At 42.7% G+C, this 25,346-nt stretch overlaps 1 protein-coding gene across 2 annotated transcripts in view; it reads right to left on the bottom strand.

Moving 5' to 3' along the window:
• LOC102371433 (neuronal PAS domain-containing protein 3) overlaps positions 1-25,346 on the bottom strand; it is a 200,985-nt gene that overhangs the window by 84,685 nt on the left and 90,954 nt on the right. Inside the window, exons 1-2 of one of the 2 annotated variants that reach the window (XM_025201712.1) lie at positions 9,712-9,754; positions 5,537-5,655 (exon numbers count right to left, since the gene is read on the bottom strand). In XM_025201712.1, coding sequence (XP_025057497.1) covers positions 5,537-5,655; positions 9,712-9,751 — 159 coding nt within the window. In that variant the 5' untranslated portion in view covers positions 9,752-9,754. Of the gene's footprint in view, positions 1-5,536; positions 5,656-9,711; positions 9,755-25,346 lie in introns of those variants that run through there. The other variant, XM_025201705.1, reaches the window with a different exon arrangement.

Genomic DNA, 25,346 nt, shown 5'->3' on the forward strand with positions numbered 1-25,346 from the left:
TTGTGGCAGCAACCTGTGATGAGGCAGCTGATGTTGCTTACCCCATATTTAAAGGTTTGCCATTGTGACAATACAGAGAAGAGGAATCCCTTTATGCTCCTTGTGCACCTCTCTAATGGCCTCATGATGGTATGTACTTTGGAAGTCAGAGTAATCACAGGTCCCACATTAGGCCTTGATTGGTGTCCAAGACATAATGCAAGCATTTATTATGTGAATCCAAACAGAAGCATTTCCACCTAGGGGGAAGAATTTCATAAAGCAGTTTTTCCTAGTCACACACAGCAGCACGCATGGGTGAGTTTTAAGGGAAGAAGTAGATAGAAAAAGTAAGAGGGGGGTTCAGCAAGTACAAGTGCTAATACATCTCATGGGCCAGAGCAGAATGGCTCTGCTGATATTCCTGGCTCTGTCTTTCCATCCTGCTTACTATGCTTTGCCTCAGAGACTTGTATTTGGCCCTGAAGGTTTAAATATGCATGTAAAGTCTTAACCCAATCTGCCATGAAGGGAACATGACACAACAATACAGTAATTGGATCTGAATGAAGTGGTCTTCAAAAATGGCTTTGATATGCTTAAGAAAATGGAGCAATAGAAACATTGAAAGAGGAAAAAGTGTTTAGTAGATAGATGAGGTCTGACCCTCAGACAGAGAAAAACAAAGACAGAAATAGATAAAAATAGAAAGAAATAAAATCCGAAGAAAAAATAGTCTCTTTATATCGAAGAAGAAAAAACAGAGAAAAGATGAAGTGATACATTTCTAGCAGTGAAAAACAGAGTAAGTCTTTGCATCATGTATCATAGACAACAGCTGTAACAGTAATAAATTCTGAAGCTTTCAGTGAATAGAATTATCATTGTTTCTTTTTATTTGTTTTCATTGTGTTCTGTCACCTGACTACATGTTTTATGTGAATTTTTTTTATATGGTTGTAGATGTGCTTACTGAGCACTGAGTATATAGCAAGGTATGTTAAATCTCCTTATAAGGAGGAGCTTTCTTATCATTCTCTAGCATAAGCATAGAAACATTATGAATAAATACGGAAAAGCCTGCTCAGGAGGAGAAGGAAGTCAGAACCCAGCAAAAGAAGGGGAACTGGGGAGATGGACCTCTCTTGTTACAAATAAAAAAATATTTTTTGTATTAGCATCATTTTAAGAACAGAGACCAAGCTATTGTCTGCCTCAGTGATTCGGGCATCTTTTTTTAAAAATCTGATCTCAGTTGTATATAAGTATTTCTGAAGCAGGGACTCTCCTGTTCTGAGCACTTTCCAAGTACCTCATTGAAAATCTCAATCACTAATTGTCTGAAGACCCACTTTCTTGGGTTAGCTGTTTGTGGCAGGTCTTAGAGAGAGCTGCATATCTACCCTGCCCTCTAGATCATACACAGTCATTTTTCATTGTCTAATGGAGCAGAAACTAGTGGTCTGCATTTTTATCTTGTACTACTGATTCACACTGAGACAACAATGGGGCATTTCTCTGAGGTATGCCCTGAGTTAATGCAATGTGGCAATTTGGCTAGGTCTTCTTCCTTTATCCATTTTGTGTTTTTTTAACAATCTGTCCATTTCATAAGGCTGCTGGTCCCATTTTAACTTTAATGAAATGTATAACTGAACAGTTCTGGAAGGCTTGAGTTTGGTCTATAAGTTTCCATTTTCGGAAGTCAGTAAGTAAGCTGGTAGCTTTCCCATAAATGTGAGTAACACTCATTGCAGCACCTGAATTTTATTATGCTTCACTTGCTCAGCTCACACAATGAGAATCATATTAAACTAAAAAGGGCTTGCATTGATTTAATATACAAATGAGCCACCTTTTCTACGGTGAATATAAAATGCAAGTTAAGGCTCACTATTGATGCTACTGTTATGATCCACAACGTTAATATCCATTTTAAAAAGTAAGTGAAATAGAACTTTCATGTCAGGACACAAGTGACTTTCCTTTCCTTTCCCTTCTACATGATGTCATTTTTAAATTTCCCAAACTCTATAACCCTATGGAGATATGCCTAATTATAAGGGCTAAGGGTCTTACTCCTCTATATGATAATACTCATGCTAATTTGCTGGTGCCTCAGAGAAAAAAATGAAAGTCATTTTAAGAAAATTTAGCAATTTTCATACACTTTTTTTGTTCTCCTGAAAATGAAATATTGGGTCTTTCAAAGTTTTGCTCTTCTGTCTTCCTCTCTCACCTGAGGGCATAATCCTCTGCTTTTAATATCACAATTAGAACTGTCATTGTTTCATGAGATGTCAACAGCTCTTTAAAAAGAAACTAAATGTGTATTTATATGATGAAGTATAATATCTTCTTCTATTGTGTAAATACTCTAAGGTACATTTCAGAAACTGTCTGACCTTTAAATCTCAAACTTTACATTGTAAGCACAAAAGGGAAATCCTCATACAAATATCTTGGTATAAATCTACTTTGACAGCAAATCCAGAAAAATGGCCCCATCTTGTTTTGCCTATCTCTTCTAGCTTCTTCCTGGGCCCAGCACAGCATAGGATTATAGAAGTCTAACTAGTCAAAGTAGGGAGAACAAAGAATGGAACTTTAGCACAGTGTCTTTCCCCTGTATTTTCTGTTATTTCCTGTATTCTTGGTGCTAATATTATTCTGTAAATAAAGCACTGGTGAAAGATATCACATTGAAAATGTTGAAACACAAATTATTTTCCTTATTTGCATCACAGTTATTAGCATCAGCAACAACAATGCAAACCGCCTGCCAATGTGCCCAAGAACTAACTTAGCTGCACCGTGTCTAAGGGTTAGCATGTTGTTGTTCCTAACACAGGTCCATTCATTCCTTGGCCTCCCTCCTGAGACTATTAATGCAAGTGTTGACAACTAAAGAGATATCATATAATTACTTCCTGGTGCCTTCTGAAACCAGTAAAGGAGGTAAAACATTCTTTGTCCCATTAAAAATCATGAGATCATACAGATCCAGGTACCATTCAAAAGAAAGTATCCAATTCATTTACTTTCAAAGAAGATATTTTTATCAGGATATTTTCAGGTGCTAAGTAGAATGCCTTGATGTTGTTAGATTCACAGAGATTATTTCGGATGGGTGGAATGAGAAATTTTCTTTCAAAGCTACTCTATGTCTTTATCAGTAAGCTAAAAATGTTGTTAAAATATTTAAAATGATCACTGACATTTACATCCTCTTTAAATATGTAAACATCTCAAGCTTACTTCTTTAAGTCTGTGACTGTCACTCAGTTATTTGTCACAATATTGTCACAATCCTGACTGGCTGAGATATTTCATTTTACAAAATGATAATATTAAAAACATGCTATTCCTTATAGTCTTGATGTGCAGTAAAACCACCCATAGCCACGGGCTTTGCAAGCCATACATGATTAAAAAAGCAAAATGAGACTGTGGTAAATAAGGAAAAGGAGACTTTTTGGAAAAAAAAATCCAACACTAAGATTTTTCTTGGGGATAAGTTAGCCCCTAAAAACACTGCCTCATGGACACATAGGCTGGATCTAGGCATTGCATGTTAAATCATGCATGGTGCTGCTGATTTGCAGAGCCAGGGCAAAATTTGCTACTAGGTTTTCCCAATAGCAAAAAAAAAACCCGGAAGAAAAAAGTGGTGCAAAGCATGTCAAAGTGGCGTACAGTGGGACAAATGCAAAGATGGGGGAGCTGCCTAGGGCTGCCTGCTCCCTTGTCTCTGTGTGCTGTGGACCCCTTGCACTGAGGCACCCTGCACCCCAGCCAACTGCTCCCCGGCCAGCTGGGGCACTGCGTTCCTCAAGACAGGGGAGCAGGCAGCTCCCCTGTCTCCGCATGCCTTAGCATGGGGGCTCCACTGTGCAGCCCCCACGCTGACACACGTGGAGATGGGGGAACAGGACTAGGGCTGCCTGGTCCCTATCTCCAGGCACATCGTGCCCCAGCCAGCCAGGGAGTAACTGACAGGGGCACAGGGTGCCTCAATGTGGGGGCTCTGCAGCATGTGAAAAGGAGGGAGCAAGCAGCCTGGGGCCACTCCCCAGCTTGCTGGGGCCAGGGTGCCTCAGCATAGGGGCTGCCTGCCAGCTAGCCTTTCACTGAGGCACCCTGTTCCCTAGCCAGGCCTCCCTGCAGCACATGGAGCAGCAGGACAACGTAAAGCGCACAGGCAGGGGCATGCACTGCGGCACAAAGTAGCAGTACAAATTTCATAGTTTCATAGTTTGTAGGGTTGGAAGGGACCTTGACAGATCATCAAGTCTGGCCCCCTGCCATAGCAGGAAAGAGCACTGGTGTTCATCCAGCCTCCTCTTAAAGACCCCCAGGGTAGGAGCCAGCACCACTTCTCTTGGAAGTTGGTTCCAGATCCTAGCCACCCTGACCATGAAGTAGCACCTCCTGATGTCAAGCCTGAATCTACCCTCTGCCAGCTTGTGACCCTTATTTCTTGTCATTCCTGGTAGTGCTCGGGGGAACAGGCACTCCCCCAATGCCTGCTGGTCCCCTCTGACTAGTCTGTAAACGGCCACTAGATCCCCCCTCAGCCTTTTCTTGTGGAGGCTGAACAGGTTCAGGTCCCAGAGCCTCTCCTCGTAGGGCCTGCCCTGCTGCTCCCTGATCATGTGAGTGGCCCTCCTCTGAACCCTCTCAATGCTGTCCACATCCCTCCTGAAGTGCGGTGCCCAGAACTGGACACATGTCTCCAACTGCGGCCTCACCAGTGCTGCATAGAGGGGGAGGATCACCTCCTTGGACCTGCTTGAGCTGCATCTGTGGATGCATGACAAGGTGTGGTTGGCCTTCCTGACCGCATCCCCACACTGTCGGCCCATGTTTATTTTGGCATCAATAATGACTCCAAGATCCTTTTCTGCCTCTGCACTGACGAGAAGGGAGTTCCCCAGCCTGTAGGTCTGCTGCTGGTTCTTCCTCTCAGCACTCCTATTTGTGCCACTACTATCTGTGTTATTGCAAACACATGCCCCTGCTCATGTAGATGTGGCCATGGTGAAAGGAAAATGGTGGAAAAATTCTTTGTGTACACTGTTTTCTAGTTCAGCTTGAATAGTGAAGAAAATTAAATACCTATAATATTCTGTATGCATTAAGAGCTGCTACAGTAATCACTCAGTGAAACATAACTTAAAGTGAGACTAACTAGAAATATGTATAGCAACTGCCTAATATGAATAGTAATGTTAGTCTGACTTGCATTCTTTGGCTAAATACATTCCTATCCTGACACTTTTTTGAAGGGCTCTTCTGAAGGGTATATTGAGTGTTGTGAAGAAATGTTGTTATAATGAAGATAAATATGATGGAGGCTTAGCAATATTACAAACCTCATACTGGAAAGATTGTACTTATGTTTCTTTAATGAGGATGAAGAATATGCAAACAAGCAATAGTTAATTCCTTTGTCTATTCACATAGGTAGGGTGAAGCAAAAATGAACATAATATCCACAAATGACATAAGGCTGGATAAAACTGAGGATGCCAATATTTCATAGAACAAAGCTTACTTTGTATCCTGATGATTTGATGTGCACTCCTCGCTTGGTCAGTGTAGATTTCATTCGGATGAAAAAAGAGCGCTCTAGGTTGTTGTCAGTGGTTAGTAGATTGGGGCTTGTTGATTCCACTAGGGAATAGAGGGGAAAAAAAAACATATACAGATTATTTAGATTTTATACATCCCCTCTCAGATATTTCTCAGGTGCGATCCTTGAACTTACTAAAAATAAATGACTGATGGATGCTAAGAGTGCTGTAATCAATTTACCTTGTTTAGAAAATGTTTACTTAGCAAAAAAGATGGAAAAAAATATGTGTACATAGTAACTCTCATTTAAATAAAAAATTTAATACAGAGATGCCTCATTAACTCTTTCCTACACATTTCTATCATAGCTATTTCTTCGCAGACACTGAAGTTCCTTCTTGTTATGCAACCGGATAAATATTATTTAGGAGACAAGGCTGCCTACTAAAAGTGATCTGCAAGTTCTATTTCAGAATCCTATTCCCCAGTCTCCTCACCTTGCTTGCTGAGATACCTAAGGCAAGGCATCTCAGCTTTTGGTGTCTTAGTTTTCTCATTAGTTAAGGTTAATTAATGTCCATAAAATACTTTGCAACCCTCAGATGGAAAGCACTGGGGTTATTATTATTAATAATAATAATTAATATTAGTGACTAATTATAGTGGAATGTCTTCATGGTCCATTTAGCTTCAAGTGAACTTTCTTCTTTGAAACTACAGATCTAACATACGTGTTCAATTCCCTAAACCCCAACATGTATAGTAAATAAGAAAATCTGGTGGGAGTTAAGTATGATTAAATAACATACATATTGCTGGGTGACATCATATTATCATATTCCACAGGCAGTATTTCAATAGTTATATTTTCAACCCAAATGCTAACATGTTCTCTGTTTTCAAAAATATAATTCATGGGAACATTCTTGAGCAATCCTACAATAACAAGCTGCTGCTGGCAATTAAACATATTGTAGTTCCATGAAAAAAAATTATAAACAACAACAACAACAAAAAAGGGATTTTTAAAGATCACATTGCTGTCTTTTTAGAGACTGTAACCAGTTACTGGTCAAAACTATTCCAAGTAGAAAAGCATTTGATATTCAGCCACTCGTATATGCACCACTTGTTTTTGAGCTAAGGATTATTTGGAGTTGTCCTTGTTCTAATGTGGTCACATTGTCTTGTATTTATGGCATTTTAACTCCGTGTGATGAAACCAGTGACAAGAATGCCCCTTTCTTTAGTGTCTCATACGGTTTTTTGTTTTAGAGAGCATGAATTCGATGTCATTTTAAATGTACAGCTCTTTATCACTCGAGGGAAAAGCAGAGCCATGTTATATTTAGTACTTTCATTTCTTCTGATTAAATATGAATTACTATGAAATTTTTCTCATCATCTAACATGCCATAATACGCCAACAGCTTTTTAATACACTATATAAGCACAAACTTCTGCTCTAAGAGTTTAATTTGCCCCTCTAATCCAATCACATCAACCTTATTTCTCTTATCAGAGATTCCCATTTTGAATTAAATGAGCTCATTAGTTTTAATCAAAAGCAGAGAGATCAAAACTTAAACGTAAATGCTTTAGATCAGAACTGTCAGTCAGCCGTGCAGTTCTATTTTACTAAAACACAAGATCAGAGACCCTTAGAACCAATTTTTTCTCGTAAGGGATGCCGAGAGCTTGAAGATGCTATATCCTTTTTTTTTCCCAAGGACAGATTATACATTTAAGGTTAGACTTAATTTAGAGCATTTTTTTTCATCCTGGTGGAAATGGAAAAGTATGCCAATCTGCTGTTGTCTCTTTCACATTTATTGGTGCTGGTCCTTGGAGACCTGAACAAACGTGAAGCCATCAGAATCCATGCCACAAACCTGGCCTCAAAAAATTCAGCTCTGTTCAGCAATATCATGTTTGTAACATCTAAGAAATTACACTTTCAAAGAAAGGAAATGTGCTTCAGGGTCAAGGTTACTGGAACCCTGAAACAGCAATGCAGGGTCACCAGGTTACCAGAAGCACTGGTGATGTGTGGATCATTATTAATTATTACTATTATTATACAGTACTCTACAGTACAGTGCTTAAAGAGTACATTAAGAAACCACAGCATGGGTGCTTCCTGCTGTGTGAAGAAATGCTAGAATCAGCTTAACAAATGTACTAGTTGTAGTCCGGCACATTATGCCCTAACATAGGCAATAAGTACTATATGCCCCCATGTGTTGTAATGGTAATTACCAAAACACACAGAAGTAATGTTAATTAAACATACAACATTAAATTTGAATAACATTTAGGTGGTGGAATGCTCTTGCCACACCTGAGAAGAAAAAAAGATGAGACTGACATTTTAACCTTTATTTCCACTTTTGTGAAGGAAAGCAACACAACCGAGATTTAGTAGTGTACTGGGTATTGAATACTTCCTGGCTTCTTGTTAGCTTGTATATCAAGCTTGCCATAATTTTGCTTTTAATCTGATATCTATAAAAACTATATATCTTTCAGTGAGGATCATAAAATGCATATAATTTATGCAGCAGACTGGAACAGCATCTATCACATAAATATGCATTTAGACATGTTTGATTTTCTTAAAAGTGTCTGAAGAGTGTATATGAGGGGTGGGATTAGTTACCTAAAAGTCCAAGGCAGTTTAAGAACATCTTTCTAAGTGTCTCTCCAGAGAAAACTGTTATGGTAGATGAAACAGAGATGCATTTGGGCTTGCAGCAACCACAGTAAGGGACTGTAACAATGCTAATTATTATGATTCATGCAGTATTTTAAAGGTAGGATAGCCACAGTATGTGCTCATTGATGTCAGTAAAATCTACACTGAATACAGCCCATTGCAAGACCTCTGCATTTGATTTTAAATGCTAATCTCTTAGACATTTAAGGTGTTTTCCATTTATACCACTGGAGACTAGCAATCAGATTGACATCAGAATGAAACTTCGCAACACTTATTTTTTTAAGAGATTTTTTAAAAGCTTCAGAAAACTCAGATACTAGTAAAGTGCATTTTGTTTGATACCCTAGTAGCTGAAATGCCCTTTTACATTAAAAAAAATGTTGCTGCTGGACTAAATCTACCAGGTTCTAATCTTACACAAGCTATTTCTCGGAATTATAAACCTTTGAAATGGAATATATAGAATGCATACACTTCATGTTGATGGAACTAGTAAAAGGCACTCAATGTTATACACTGTCTTTGCAAAAACAGGTAACTGTAAGAGTAGCTATACTTGTGTGTCCTGTGCTGTCTTCAATGGACAGCATTCAAAGAAATTCTTAAGACTCTTGGAATTGCTATGGGAGTCCACTACAGTTCTGAGAGCACAAGCAATAGGTTACCTGTTTCTAAGGGTATCCAAATGTAGCCAAATACCAAATGTGGTATATCTGGGTTGAAGTGTTACCAGAGTCTTAAATGTCATCTGAAAACCACAGAACCAAAAAAAAAAAAAGTAGGAACTAATACTCCAGTCCTGTGAAAGGCTCCAAGCATATGGATTCCAGGTCCAGTACAAAGCTCTGTAATCATTCTGCATCATGTTAAGAACTATTTATTTGCTCCAGGTCCTGCAAAAAGTCATGCATGAGTTCAATCTGTTAACTACAATGGGACTATTCACATGTGTATAGATAAGCATGTATATGTTCATAGGTTCTGATTCTGCAGTGAGCTCCACATGGATAGAGTCCTGCGTGGATCCCCACTAATCCCTGTAAAATGTAATGCACAGCAGCGTAAATCATACCTATCTCACAACAATAACAGAAACACCAAATCCATGTCTGAGGCAGAAAAACATACATATTCAGATAAATAACTTGTCCCCAGGATGGAAGCAAGCCGCAAATTTCATTTATGTCTTAAAGCCAAGATAAAGAAGAAAATTCTGCCAAAGCTACTTAAATGAATCTTTAACCACTCATGCCTTTTTGTCATCTGTATTAAAAAAATTGGGACAAGAGAAGAAAGAGAGAGAATTTTACCATGTTAACATGTGAAAAGGTTTTTTGTGATCATTCTTATAGAGGACCAGAAATGTTAGAGGGGTATGTGAAAAGCTGCAAAACAAATAAATCTGATGATGTCAATGGGATCTACAGGATAAATACCTGGGTTGTAACTTAAAGGAACTCTCGGCCTTGGCATCATTGCAATAACTTTTCATCAGCTGTTTATTTTCTACTTGCATAAGAAGCCTTTAGATAAAGTGAACAAAGAACAAAAACCTGTTTAAGCAATGTGAAGAAAAGCCCAAATAAGAAGGAAAATTCACATTAACAGAAAAGGGGCTGGTACCTTGCCTTGTGTTGGATACTTATAAATATCTCCTCAAGTTTTCTCAAAATCTAATAACAGCTTGCACATATGACTGAGAATCATCAGATTCAGTTGTGTAACTGTACAACACAGATCTATCATTTCTGCTTGGTCTGGATGTTTCTGTTCCTCTCCCCCATTGCTGATGCAACAGCAGGCCAGCATGGCCCCTGATGCAGAGCGGGAGGGACAGGGGTTATTTCCTCCCTCTACCCTCGGGGGACCGCAGCCTGGTCTGCCTGCTCCAATTGCTGCTGCCGCTTACTTCCTGCTTCGGGCAAGTGGCAAAATAAGCCCCCTCCCCCAGACAGGAGAATAACCCCAGTCCCTTTCCCCCCAAGGGGCCCTGGCAGCAGCATCTGGCCACACCCCTGCCTGGCCGCTGCAGTGGTGAGGGGCAGTGCTCTTGATGGTGGCAGCAGCTCCTGTCATAAGGTTGGGGAGCGTAAGCCCCGTCCTGGTGGGACGGGCCCATTGCAGTGGGGGCAGAGCTGTGGCGGACTGTGCATGACAGCACTGGGGCTTGGAGGGGGCCAGAGCCCCAGCCCCCTGCCGCACTCCACAGCAGCTTTCCTTGCACCGCAATGCAGCCCACCGCCAGGAAGAGGCTCATGCTCGGGGAAACCATGACAGGGGTTGCTGCTTCCCCTGTCACAGCTGCTCCCTACTCACCGCTCCAGTGGCTGGGTAGAGGTGGGGCCACACACCACTGCCATGGCACCCTGGGGCAGGGGAGAGGAAGTGGGGCTATTCTCCCTTCAGCCCCTGGGGCAACAGAGCAGGGTCTACCCACCCCACATGCAGGCATGTGCCCGCAGTTCCTCAGTCCAGAGGGAATGTCTGTACTGTTACAAACCGGTTCAACTTAGACTAACCTGCAAAGATTTAATCAATTCAGGCTCCAACTTTCTGAATGTCTGTCCCTAGCCCTAATGCTTGCAGGGCTAAAAGAAGTAACTTCCAGTATATATAATGCCTCTAATATGTTTGTGTGTATTATATATTATTATATATTATGTATTTGCTATGACCCATTAACTGTTAAAATGGGAGCTTTCTATTCTGGGAAAAGAGTGATTCTAATCTTCCTAAGGAGATACTTACTATTTGTTTCTGGCCCAAGAAGAGCCTTAAAATTTCAGTGTCATTAATCAGAAGATCTATTGTAGACACAATTAGAGGTTTCTAAAATGTATTATTTCTAATAATTACAATTCTGTATTGGACAAACTGCCTTAAGGGAGGCCCCTAAGGAACCTGGACATATAGGGGGGGGCTGGGCTTCTGAATATTTGGTAAAACAGAGGCAACTCCTTCTTTGCATATGGGAGGACAGCAGTAGGGGGTCAAGACTCAGGCTTGGGCTGGGTTGGAAGAGACCTGGGGTGGCTGGGTGGGGGTTCACTCAAGGAAAGAAGGAAACTATATGATTTAATGCCTGGGAGTGTTCCCAGGTGATATAATAAAGGCAGCATACTCATCTGTATCTACTCATTTTAGTGGTAAGAAATTCATAGATTCATAGATTGTAAGGCTGGAAGGGGCCTCAAAAGATCATCGGGTCCAGCCCCCTGCACCAAGCAGGAAAGACAACTGGGGTCAGGTGACCCCAGCAAGGTGACCGTCCAGTCTCCTCTTGAAGATTTCCAGGGTAGGCAATTGCACTACCTCTGGAGGGAGCTTATTCCACAGTCTGGAGAGAGACATACTCAGCATTTAGTCGCTAAAAATATTCCTGGTTTAATATTTCTTTCCCAGTTTAAGACGGCTAAATAAGTAACGTGGATGTAGTTTACCATGCAATGGCTTATTATGGTATAACTAGTAAAATGCATGAGGGGGCACATCACAGCAATTTTACTCTCCTGCCCTTTCAGTACTACTTTACTGCCAGGTGGCATTTTAGGACAAGATTTGGTAATTTTGGTTGGTTTATTTTCTTGGGTTGTGCTGGGTTGCTTTTTGGTGCGGAATTGTTGGCTTGAGAGACACACATTTTTTGGGGGGGTGGGGGTTGAGCTCAATAGGCAGTGCTGTCCACCTCCCTGCAAAGCCTCCTGCTTTTTTTCTGGGCGCTTGTTGCTTTTTGCATGGGGTGCTGCTCATTGGGGAGGAAAATCTTTTCATGCAATGGTCCACAAGAGTGAGCCTGCCTGCCTCCCCCTCACAAGTCTGGACTGGCATTGGGGGTCTGTACCACAGGCCTCCTGAAAAGGCTGCCCCCCTACCCATGCCTGGTCCCAAAGCAGTTCTGCCCCCGCTTTTTCTGCATGCTTGTTGCACCAGGTGCTGGGTGTGGGGTACACTTAGGGCAGGGATGGGCAATTATATTTGGTGGAGGGCTGCTTACTGAGTTTTGGCAAGCCATTGAGGGACGCATGACAGGCAGCCAGGGGCAGATAAATACTAATTTTCTACATTTTTAGGGGCCCCGTGGGGTGGATAGAATGGCCTGGTGGGCAGCATCCAGCCCGCGGGCTGCATTTTGCCCACCCCTGATTTAGGGCTACGTAAGGGTACATAAAGGGTCTGGCCACCTTGTGTGTTGGCATCTGGGTATCACGTACCCAGGCTACTCAGGCTAAAGCCTGAATGGAAACATTACTACAGGAATTTTTATGTAAGACAGAAAGAATCTTGTGTCTCCTGTCTGTTGTTTGTATTCTCACGTCAAAAAGCAAGATTTTTTCCAAAGCTGAAAACTAGCGTGGCCATCGCCTGGGGTTCTTATCGGGGTTGATTAAGATTCCTTGGCTACCAGGGATCCCTGTGCCCAGGACAGCTTCTGTGCCCTGTCCGTGCCCGGGACAATAGGGTTGTGGGGGACCATGATCAGCCTACTCCCATTCCCTCTCCCCCCACCCCCACCCCAATCACCACACAGTGGCCAGCATGAGTAAAACTGCCCACTCCTGCATGGCAGGGGCATGGTGTGGGTTGAGGTGAAGAAAGAAACAGCCCAGGCTCAATGAGAGGAATTTTCTTATCACTTAGTGTATTTGCATGTCAATCTTTTAACTGCTGCATTGGTAAATCAGGAGTGCAGGGGGCTGCAGGTTAGGAGTGAGAGGCACCAGCTGGGTTGGGGGTGCAGGGTGCTGTGGGTCAGGAGTGAGGGGCACCAGCTGGGATGAAGGGGCAGAGGGCTTCAGGTAGGGAGTAAGGTGCACCAGCAGAGTTTGGGCAGGGAGGGGGCTGCAGGGCACCATGAGTTACAGTGATCCCCTAGACCCAACAAAGATTTGCTGTTAGATCCCGGGGGTTGAGGGATCAAGCTGCAGTTTGGGGGCTGCAGGTCAGGAGTAAGGGGCACCAGCTGGGCTGGGGGGGCTGCAGATTAGCTAGGAATGAGAGGCACTGGCAGGGTTGGTGGGGCGGAGGGCTTCAGGCTCAGAGTGAGGGACACAAGCAGGGTTGGGGGGGCAGGGGGTGCCACCTGCACCAAGCACCAGCCCCACACATGCTTGTGCCACAACCCCCAGACCACTGCAGGGAGAGAAGAGTCATGCACTCTTGGAGAGGCTTGGGTCCTCTGATAAGCCCAGCTCTGGGTGTAATGGCCACGTATAACTGTGTATGGTGTGGGCTGTGCTAAACCGTTGTATGTGGCCGTTGCACCCAGCCCTGGGGTATATCTCAGCCCTCTCCATACGCTGTTATATGTGGCTGTTACACCCCAGAGCTAGTGCCACCTGGGCAGGAGTGAGGAGAGTGAGGGGCACCAGCAGGGCTGGGGGGCAGTGGCTTGGCTGTAAAGCATGATCATATTTTCTGTGTGATTGTTTTATATTGTGCCTCCTGTAGGACTGGAGAGGACCATTTCCCATCCCCTCTCAGACCATTACCTTAAGATTCCTCAACACAACCTGTAAAACCAGTTGAGTGCCTCTGGCCAGATCCTGGAGTGCTGACCCTATTTATGTTTTCACTGACATCCTGCCACACTTTTAGCTTCTTTCATTTCTTGGAGTCTCAGAAGAGCAGAGACTCCCCATGCCTGAAGAAGGGTGACTGCACCCAAAAGCTTGCCAAGAACTTTTTTCCAACTACTCGGTTGGTCTAATAAAAGATTTCACATCTACTCAAAGAACCTTGCCTGTGTATGTCCTTAGACCAACACGGCTACAACCAAAAACCAGACCCCCTTTGAATTGCTTTGTCTGCGTTAACAGAGCTTCAATGAAGCTGCTTTTTGGCTGGGGCCCTGGATGAGGGTACCAGACAGGCTCAGGGATAGACGCTGAGGGTTGGGACTGAAGGGCAGTGGCAGCGCTGGAGGGGCAGGGGCTGTGGGTTGGAAGTGAGAGGCATCCTAAAGTGTGAGAAATCAGTGATCATGCTGTTTTTGATTGAGTAATTTTATTTTATTTTTTTATTTTCATACAGTCAGACATGGTTTCATCATGTTATGCTGCAGATTCTGAGGTCCCTGGGTCTGCTTTTTGGGAGGAGACTTGAAATCAGATAGTGTATTGTCCTATCAGCATTTCACAATAACCCTATTTGCATATCAATTCTGGTTTCCCCCGCAGCTCAGGTTACAGCTCTCATCAGTCTGTGCCTTAAGGCAGACCTCCGAACCTGGATTTCCAGGAGTTTGAACAGACACCAGCCCAGTTCAATAAACCATATAGTTTCCTATAGCTATGACTGTTCTAGGGCCAGCAATATTATTGTTTTCTCATCATTTGCCCCGTTAAGAATAGAGGAAGCCATGCCCTAGCAAGCAGTTTACAGAGACAAATTCCCATTCCTGCATTACCTTCCGGTATGCCAAAGGCCTATTCCATGATTAATTACCCAGAGCTACCTGACCCGTACCACATGCACCCAATGCTACACATTAGGGTTCTCTTCCAGAATTGGCAAAAGCCTGCTTTGTTGTGACTTGCACTGGGCAAGCCATGCACTTTATTTACTCTGTTCATCAGTCACTCAACCCCTACATTTCTGAGGTCCCAGGAACATTTCACTTGCAAAATTCCCTGCCAGTTCCCACTCTGCCTGGGGCTGGGGTTGTGGGGGACCCCCTGCTCACAGTGAGTGAGTGGCCTGCTCTCACCATCTACTGTTTTGGGGCGCCCCAAGCCACATGCTAGGGTTTGGTTTGCTTCCTGAATTTCAAACTGCCTGCCTGTACTGGAGGTCAAGGAACATCTGCACCACACAGCCCCCCCTGACTGCCTGTGGTGGTGTGGGGAAGGGAACCCTGGCCAGCAGTGACTGGCCTTACCATCCACTGTTTTGGGGCGGCCAACACCAAGGCTACATGCTATGGTTCATGAGGCTGCAGTTTGTTCCTTTAAGTCCTAGGTCCTTATTTCTAGTTCCTGGTTCCTTTTTCAAAGCTACTCTATAACCAATAAAAGCTTCTTATTAATGAATTACACATTCTAAAGAGATATAATTTCATTAGCTGTGCATATTTACCAAATAATATGTAAATTAATATCCTGCATCCACCATATGTGTGTACCTCCAAGGGACTCTCCTGGATACCTCTGACCAGAGTCTTCCGCAGGCCAAAGCGTGGCCTCATTGACAGCCCCCCATGTACACTGTAATAATTATATGGGCTTGAATAAGGAATTTCTTTTGGGCTGGGATTAGAGATGGAAATCCCAGCCCAAAGTGCTGTTTGTTCATGCCAGGCTGCCAACTCACAGCCCCTGCATTTGCAATATACTAAGTATTTGGGCTTGAATAAGGAATTGTTTTTTGGGCTGGGATGACAGCTGGAAGTCCTTCCTGGGCAAGCCCACATGGTCAGGGGTGTCCAGGAGAGTCCCCAGTGCCAGAGGCATGGTGTGGGGTGGCTCTAGCTTTGGGATGTAATGCCCACATATAGCAGTGCATGGGAAGGGCAGAGATGCACCCAGCTCTGGGGTGTAACTGCTACATATAATAGTGTATGGGGAGGGCTGAGACCCACTCCAGAGCTGGGTACAAAGGCCACATATAACAGTTTAGCACAGCCCACACCATACACTGCCAGTGCCCTTCACTCCTGATCTACAGCCCCCTACTCTCCCAGGAGTGGCATGCAGTGGGTCCCAGAGGGATCAAAGCCCCAAGCTGCCCGCAGCTTGGGTTCTTTCCAACCCCTCTCTGGCATGAAGCCAGGCAGCTCAGTGGGCAGACAGCACATGGAGGATCCCAGGGACACTATAGCCTGAAGATACAACTAAGAACCCAGGCAATGATAGCTTAGTGTTACTGCTTTTTGCCTGCCACACTGGAGACCTGGGTTCAATTCCCAGCCAGGACACCAGAGGATTGAGTTGTTTGCAAAAGGGAATCCCCACTGTGGTGCCTATGCTTCACATTTTGTGGGATCTGCTCCTCGTATTTTAGGAAAACCTGCATCTTATATTTTGTGAACCCTGTGCTTCAAGTCTATTGTTGATTTGTCTCTATTATATGTGTATGTTCACCTAAAATCCCTTTGTCTCCCCTCTGCTCCCCTTGTTTCTCCCCCCCACCCTCCCGGGTGTCCTGAGGGGGGATACCATTATCTCCCAAGGTCCCTTGCCCCTGCATATATGTTGTATTCCACCTTGTTCTTCCCCTATTAAACCCATATATGGTTAAGTTCCATTTGGTCTTGGCTCTACTCTATAGGGGATAGGAGGAGAGCTGCTCCCTCATAAGTGGTTACCCTTCCCATAGTGCACTAACATCTGCTAAATCCCTTCAACTGGAGAGGGGGTACCTCTTCTGAGTACCACCTGGGTTACAGTTATCCCTACCCTCCCAGCCCTGCCGGTCCACCTCACTCCTGACCTGCCTCCCCAGCCCTACCAAATCAAAAACCAAAAACCCAGTCCAACAAAAAGTAATTTTAATTAGCCCGAGTCTGGAATTTCCTGACCCATAACAATTTGATCTCTGCCACGAAGTACATGTGAACACAGGGAACAATTTTTTTTGGAATCCAAAAAAGTTGTATTTTTTATTAATCTGAACCTTGAATTAAATCACCAGTAAAAATTTGCAAGATTAACCCCTGGAATCTCACTGAAGTATTATAATAGCGATTCAATGGATTTCCATGGATTACTGAGTGAATCCAAGTGGCACCTGGTGGTGTAATAGTTGCAAAGCTGGGAGAATCACGTTTTCAGGTGCAAGTGAGATCCACATTGAAAATTTAAAACAATTAAAAAAAAACCCGCATGGAAGAAATTCATGAGCTAAAAAAAACACACATGGGAGGTGCTTTAAATTAGCATGATAAAAAAAAATCTGAAATGATAAACCAGCTGACAACGTGGATACATAGATGCTATTTAGCCAGCTTAATGGCTATTTTTGTCATGTAGACATAGGAAAAGTATAACATGGTAACAAGAAAGGTGTAAGGTGAACAAGCGCCCTCTGGTTCCTACTCTGCAGCCAGCTTCCTACCCAACCAACTGTCTCACAGTTAAGCCCACAATCCTTTAATTTTCTCGTGAGAACATCGTGGGATACCAGATCGAAGACTTTTTGGAAGTCGGGGTATACAATGTCAACCTCCTCTCATTCAGGTGGCGAGTTACCTGAGCGTAAAAGGAAATGAAGCTGGTAAAACAAGACCTGACCATGATGAAGCCACACTGGCTGTTGTTCAGAATCCTACCTTCTGCAAGCCTACTGCATATAGACTCCTTAATAAATTTTTCCAGGATTTTCCCTGGGACAGAAGTTAGGCTAATTGACCTATAGTTACCCAGGTCCTCCCTCCTCCTCTTCTTGAAGATGGGCACAACATTGGCCCTCTTCCAGTCCTCAGGGACCTCTCTGGAACAGCACAAGTTTTGGAAGAGCTTTGCCAGGGGTTCCATGATGACTTCAGCCAGTTTCTTCAGCACTCTCCGATGAAGTTCATTCAGACCCGCTGACACACATGTCCAATTTCCTGCTGACTTATATACGTCTAATTTTTTTAATTGATCACACACCAGTTCTACAGCAATAGTAGGAAGGTGGTCATTCCTAACTTGCTCATTCTTTACTCTATCTGGCATGATTTTCCCCTTGGCTCAGTGAAATACTGAAACAAAGAAGTCATTCAGGAGTTCAGTTTTCTCCTGAGTGCCGGTAACCAGCTGTCCTGAGTTGCTGAGCAACAGCCCCACACTCCCATTTGTTTTCCTCCTGTTTCCTCTATACCTAAAGGAGGACCTTTTGTTGTCCTTGATTCCTGTTGCTAATTTAAGTTCAGTCGCTGCCTTAGCCTTTCTAATCTGTTCCCTACAAGTGCAGGCCATTGTTGTATAGTTCTCCTTGGGGCATGTCCCAAGTTTCCATTGTTTGTACATCTCATTCTTCTTTCTTAAGAGGACCAGGATTTCCCTGTTTAGCCAAGAGGGCTTCCCAGCCCTTCTGCTACCTTTCCTTCACATGGGAATAGACTTACTGATAGAAAAATGGCCTGAGAGCTGAAATGTACATGCTCCAGTACCATGGCTAGAGAGCTTTGTGGGTAAGTTCTGGGCTGACCTGGAACAGTGCAGGGCAAGGCAAGGGCATTCTGCCAAATGGTGCATCCCTTCCAGGAGGGTTTCCATTGTAGAAGAATGTCCCCCTGCTGCCAATCAGATGAGGTTGAACCCCCAGGGTAATCAGCTGACCACTGGCTGGGAGGGATTGTCCCAGGGGCTGAATCCCTATGAGGTCACTGCCAGCCAATGGCAGACTGGGAACTGCCTGAGGCTGGAACCCCACAGTGGTCCCAAACCTAGCTAGGATCAGCTGCTCAGGACTGCTCCTGGTTTGAGCCTCAAGGCAGTCCCTGCCACCTGTTCAATTTAAGATGCAATGGAAACCAGCTACAAAGTTATGACACAGATTTTGTCTCATAACTTTGTAGCTCGTTTTCTGTTTTATTGCATAATTTATTCCCTGAATGTGTGGCCAGTTTACACTTTAAGATGCGATTAACTGGTTAATTAGCCCACATTCTTTACATCTTGTCTTTGTGCCTCTGGGGCTAGAACAATTACCTTTCCCCATTCAGGGCCAATGATTCCATTTTAAACTCATAAAGATAACTTTTATCCATACCAGGCCATCATGTGTTAATATACACATACACGTACACACTCCTGAATCTAAATCATCATCCTTGCAGATAACAAGATGTACATGTTTCTGCAGAGGCAGCACTTCTCTTACTAATTAACTGGGAAAACCTGGGTGACAACCTCAGTCAAAATTTTGGGTGATGGTGACCTATTTTTATTTTTTATTGTTCAAAGACTGGTTCTTCTATTTTATTTTTTAATTTCCTTTAAATTTTCCAAGTCAGCATGTGGCATGACATATCAGATGGTATCAGTTATGTTATATTATGTTATGTAACAACTTTAGCAATCTTAAATAAATTGACACTGAGACTCCAAATAAAAATAAGAAAAGAAAAGCTAAACAATATATTATTAACAAAAGAAAAATATATAGTTCTGAAGAATTATTTCAAAAGCCTAAGTACCATGAACAGAACTTGGTAGAGTATTTCACCAGCTGAACTGAGGCAGATAAGAAAACACCTTTGTTAACTGAGGTGCCTGTGGCTCCCTATTTATAGTATGTTCAGCTGGGGTAGAGCTCTTGAGATGTAATTTGCAGCTGGGCACCTTTTGGAATTAAAAACTAGAATACTGAATACTGAGCACCAACAGATCCCAAACAAGCTACATTGCCCATGCCAAGTGTTGCTCAGAATTAGGCCCTAAATGCATGTTCTTCCCAACCCAACAAACCAATCAGATAAAACCTGCTCTGTATCCTTGAAAAGTGTTTAAGGGTTCCCATCCATTCCCAAGTTTTCTAAACCAAAGAGTGGACTGGCTGTCTTTGTTCTCACTAATATGAATCAAGCCTAAAATGAAGTAACTCCACCAAAGGATGACGGTCTAATAACCCACAAAGCAGAATGCCCTAAACAGATGTATGAACTTGCTTAGAAATGAGTGTTACATATACAGTATGTGTCTTTCTCCAAGCATCGTCTTGAATCCCCCAGTCATATAAACATTTGAAGCAGGAATTACTGGGCACATCTAGAAGTGTATTAAGGTGCTTTTTCTAGTGCACATTAAATTTAGTACCTGGGGGCATGTCTACACGTTCATTAATGCACTTTTGCTAATGAGCATTAAATTTAGTACCTCCATTGTGAGGTACTAGAAAAAGGCACATTAGCCTATTTTAATGCATATTAGCAAAAGTGCACAGGTGTTTTGTGATGCTTTAATGCACATTAAAATAGGTTAATTTGCATTAAAGTGCACATGTTGATATGTCCTCCAATGTGAGGTACTACAGGAATGTGCATTAGGCTGCCTTAATCCACAGTAACTAATGAACATAGTTTTGAAGTGATACTTAATGCGCAGTGGCCTATTTTACTGCTCATTAAGTTAATAGCAGTTTTTAATGTGATGCCTTAATGCACAGTAAAATAGGCTACTGCAAATTAATGTGCATGTGTAGATGCACCCACTGGGTCACATTTCCAAAATGGCTATCCTGTCATTTGTCACCCTGGAACATGCTATATCCTTTAGAGAGCATATGCAATTTGAAAGTGGCAGTACATGTATCAGAATGCAAAGCTGATGTGACCAGCACTCAGACACCTAAAACAGATCTCTGTCAAATGTGGCATAAGCAAAAACACTCAGGGAAAGTATTTGTAAGTATACATGCTCCAAGTATTTGTAAGTATACATGCATTAGTTAGTGAAGTGGGAAAACCAAGCTTGGATTTGGAATCAGTCATTTGATGAGAATTTGGATGCTACTGTCAGAATAAAAGTTTAGCTCTTGTGCTTCTACTGTTCTCCCACTGATTTGTGTAGCAAATATTGAAATTCTCCTTCAAGGAAAGTGCTAAAATCTCTGACACTTGAGACATTTTGTATAGTCAAGTCTTAAATGTTAGGAATATAGTAACCATTAAAAATAATTTTTTTCACAACACCAGAAATGGATTCCAGGTGACCAGGACACTAGCCCAACTTTCACTGCAGTAAATAGAAAGCCTCCAGGGACTTGGAGTCTCTGGGTGTGTGATTAGAATTTAGGCCATCTACATCAAGCTTCAGTCCACACTAAATGTTTATGGATCAGCTATCAACCTTTAAAAATGTGTGAGGCTTTTTCCTAAAATACTCACACCATGCTTAGTGATGACCACAGCAGTGGCTGTTACTATAATTAGGGCAAAAGTCCCTAGAGGGTCTTAATACAATCTTTATTTATAGACAGGCAAAACTGTGCTTGCAGTTACTCACAAATGTGATTCAGTAATGTGTGAATCCATATAATAGACTGCAACTTAAGTTTTACATTATTTTTTATGCTCAGTTTGCATAAGCAAACAGGTTTTGTATGTACAAACTCAATCACTTTGTACAATATTTTGGACATAGTGCAATTGACTGCACTATGTGTATGTACTAACAGCGAAGATACAGAGGACAAAGAAGTGCTAACACTACTGATAGAATTCCTACGTCATATAGAGAAACTGTTATATAGAGAAATTGTTTGATGCTTCACTGTCCTTGGAAAAGCCAAATGACCTGAATGGCATTCATTTAGGTTTTATCACAATAGTCCTAAGAAGTACTGTTCCAGTTAATGTCAGTCACAACTTCCATTATTACCAATATTATCCTTTTAGTTCTGAAATGTGTAATAGGACATAAATTCCTCTATCTGCAACTTATTTCCCAAGTAAATTCTCATCCCACAAAAGGCTTTAGGTGTTTGATAAAATATAAGACTAATTAGCTGACACAATGAAGCTGTAAAATAAGGTTTTCTTTACTCCTGTAACTTTAAAAGATACATTTTACAGACCAAATTTAATAGGCTGTTGGTCTATGAAATACATATATCGTTTTTGCCTGTTTAAAACCAACATAAAGATTTTTCATTAAAGAAACTAATCACTGTGCAGAATTTAAACTCTGAAAAGCCCTTTGGAAGTGTTACACACTGGATTTTGATCCATTATCTAAACATTCACAAATATATCCTCAATCATACAACAGACTAAAACAGCTCCAGAAAAGTGGCGATGGTCTAGCTCAGTGGTGCTCAACATCCTTGGCCAGCAGATCAGATGGGCACTACCCAATCCCTCTATGGGCTGGGTCTGGCAGAGCCCCATCCTACTGCGCAGAGGAGGAAAGGAGGCAACTCAGCCCCAATCCAGCTGTGCAGTGGAAGGGGGCTTTGTTTGGCCCCCAATCTGGCCCGATGGATGGGGAGAGGGTGTGGCTTGGCCCTGCAGGAGGAAGGGGGCATGGCTCGGCCCAAACCTGGCTGGTCAAAAGGAAGGGGAGTGGGCTGGCCCTATGCAGGGGAGGGGGCATGGTCTGACCCTGAACAAGCTGCGCAGGGGGAGGAGGCGTGGTCCAGTCCCAACTGGCCAGGTGGATGGAAGGGGGCATGGCCCATCCCTGGAGAGGAGGGTGCACAGCTCAGCCTCATGGGGAGAAGGGACTGAAGCATGGGCCCAATTCAGTCACACAGAGGGAAGGGGGTAGGGCCTAGCCCCAATCTGGCCATGCAGTAGGGGCACAGTGGCCCAGCTCCAACTGACTGAGCAGGTCTTGAGATTTGGGCATTGGGGAGGGGTGCCAGTATTAACTGTTACTATTTCCCCCGCTGCCAAATTTCTCAACTTATGGGGAGACCTGCATGCTGCATTTGGCCCGTGGGCTGGAGGTTGATCACCCCTGGTCTAGCTCAATGAATGCTTTGAAAACCATCCTGGATACTAACTTTAAATTTCCTTCTAAATTTATAAGTCTAGATAAAATTCTTCTGTTCTAAGACATGAAGCCTTAACTTGATCTCTGCACCTGATTTCCTGTCATCTCAATACTTGTAAATTTTGGTGATGATCTCAAAGAAAACTGAGGCCCAACTTGCAGCAGCCTGACCTGACATTATGTCTCATTTCTTAGATAACATCCATTCATATACACTTTTACAGAAAGTAGTTAGTCAAGTGACTAAAAACCGTATTGATGCTGACAGAGCTGAAGGATTAAACGAGGGAAAAATAACCTTTCTTCTTGCATTATGGAGTGGATTGGAAAAGGAGGCAATGCCTGGGTCCAGCCACTTAGGGGCTAATGGAAAACAGCAAAATTCCCACTGAACTCAAAGGCTGCATCCAGACCAGCACGGCTGTGTGGTATGTGGCACCATATTCACGCCTGCAGTGCCACATACCACACAATCAGTTGTTCTCCACACTGCAAAGGAGCAGCACGGAGGGTTTTTTGACCCCTGGATATGGTAAAAAAAACCCACAGGGAAAAAAAACCAGAGCAGTGCACACAAGGGCAGCATGCACCACTCATAAGTAGAGCCAGGATGGCTGGGGCTGCGCTGTGACTGCTGGTCAGGCTCTGTGTGGCAGGATTGCCACTGCTGCAGCCCTGGGAGGCCCCCAGGACCCAGATAAGGTTGCTGGGGCCAGCACAATGCTGGCCCCAGCCTCTCCTACCCTACCTGGGGCAGCTTGCCGCACACCAGTGCACATGGGGCACAGGGACAACTAGTGGCAACACAAGGTATGTCACTGTTAGTTGTCACTGGGAAACCAAACGTCCATGCAGTCTGTCATGAATATAGGAAGTATAGAAATAGGCATTAAATAGATTCTGGGAATAACAGGCTGAAGTGCAGCTAGGTTTAATTTTCTTCAGGTTGTAGAGCTAAAATGATCAGTCTTTTGCTTTTGGAAGTTCTTATATAAAATGTTGAACACTTTTTATTGTAGCACAGCATTGTCATTAAAAGTTATTATTATAAAATACAATGAGATACTGACTTTTTGGTCCTAAAAGAATCAAATGTGCCCCCCCAACTCATCTTGTGAGTTTTCTGCTCTTGCTTAGTAACTTGTGAATCATTAACTGACACTCCAGAGCATAGCTGTGAAAATAACTGTGGTTCAGAGCTGTCAATAATGGCCCACTAAAGCTCCTTCCTAGCACATGGCATAAAAACCCCAACAAACATAAAAAACCCTTGTGATGTCGCTTAACACTGCCAGCCTGTTTGGGTTTAAAGATCACAGTGAAACAGGTTCCTTTCCAGATTTTCATATGCCAAGCAGGGGTTGCTTCTTGGTGAGTCTCTCCCCTGAGGGAGAAAAGAGCGCTCAAGCTACCTCATGCTGCTCACAGTCACTGTTTGGACGGTTCCACTCTGGGGAAATATACATAAAGTCAAAGTCAAGCTGCTACTGGTAGGTGTTTCTGCGCATAACTCCTACCAGTAGGAGAGTTCAAGAGAAAAAATGGCATATCATAAAGATAGCCTTTGAGAGCACGACATCCAACACAAGCTATTATTCAGTAGACTGTGCACTCCAAAGAACAAACAATATGAATACAAAAAGTGAACGTCTTAAATATTATTGGAAACCCCTTCCCCTCCCTGCTCCCTCCCAGCTGGTAAATATAGCCCCATGAGGGATCTATTTTTTGAGAAAAATACATTTTGTGCTCCTGGGATATTTTTTGGATTCTAATTCCAAAACCTGTGTTCTGGATCTAGTGGAACAATGCTTTTATCACAACTATAAAATAGTTACGAGCCAATTCCTCATATAAAACAGCCAGTAACAGTGGGGCTTTTTTACGACAAACATGATGTCAGACAAAGGGCATCAGGACTTAGTCTTTGTACTACAATACAAAATAACAATACATAAACACCTTTGTGAAGGCAGCTTGAAACCCCATGTTTTCTATTAAAAAGTCATGTTCAATCTTCACTGTTGATAGAACAGAATAGCTAACACAGAGAACATTGTATATCAGAAAGGTCAATAGTTATTATGAGCTACAAATATATTTTTTTCCATCCTTCAGGCTGTTTAGTGCATATCACAGCATGAGCAGCTGTCTTCTTTAATGCTTTTAAAATTAGAATCCCAAAGAGGAAGAAAAAATTACATTTGCAATGATTGCTCTTTGCTTTTGTAAGTTTACTTTAATACACTATTTTATATACATGAATCTTCCAAGGGGCAGTAACTGGTTACTAGTATCTATTGGATTGGCATATCTATGTGTATAGAATCCTGCCCAAAAATCTCCTTGACACAAATTGTGGAGCCTTCCTGTGTTAGTAGAAAGTATATAATTACTGGCATATATGAGTAAATGCCAAATACACATGCATGCAGGCAGATATCAGACACATACAACAATACTTATTCATGAAATGTTCACATACACCAACTTAACAACAACTGACACCCAGGAGCACCTGAGATACCACATTCCTATGCACTTAGAGGAAAAGAGAGAGGAAGTTTGTGGTTTCTTGACTTAGTGGAATCACTGTAGGTATGCAGTTTCGTATTTTATTATAATGACTTCAGATATTTTGAATTATGTAGGGA

The sequence above is a fragment of the Alligator sinensis genome, unplaced genomic scaffold (assembly GCF_000455745.1).
Source record: "Alligator sinensis unplaced genomic scaffold, ASM45574v1 scaffold280_1, whole genome shotgun sequence".
Classification (NCBI taxonomy): Eukaryota; Metazoa; Chordata; order Crocodylia; family Alligatoridae; genus Alligator; species Alligator sinensis.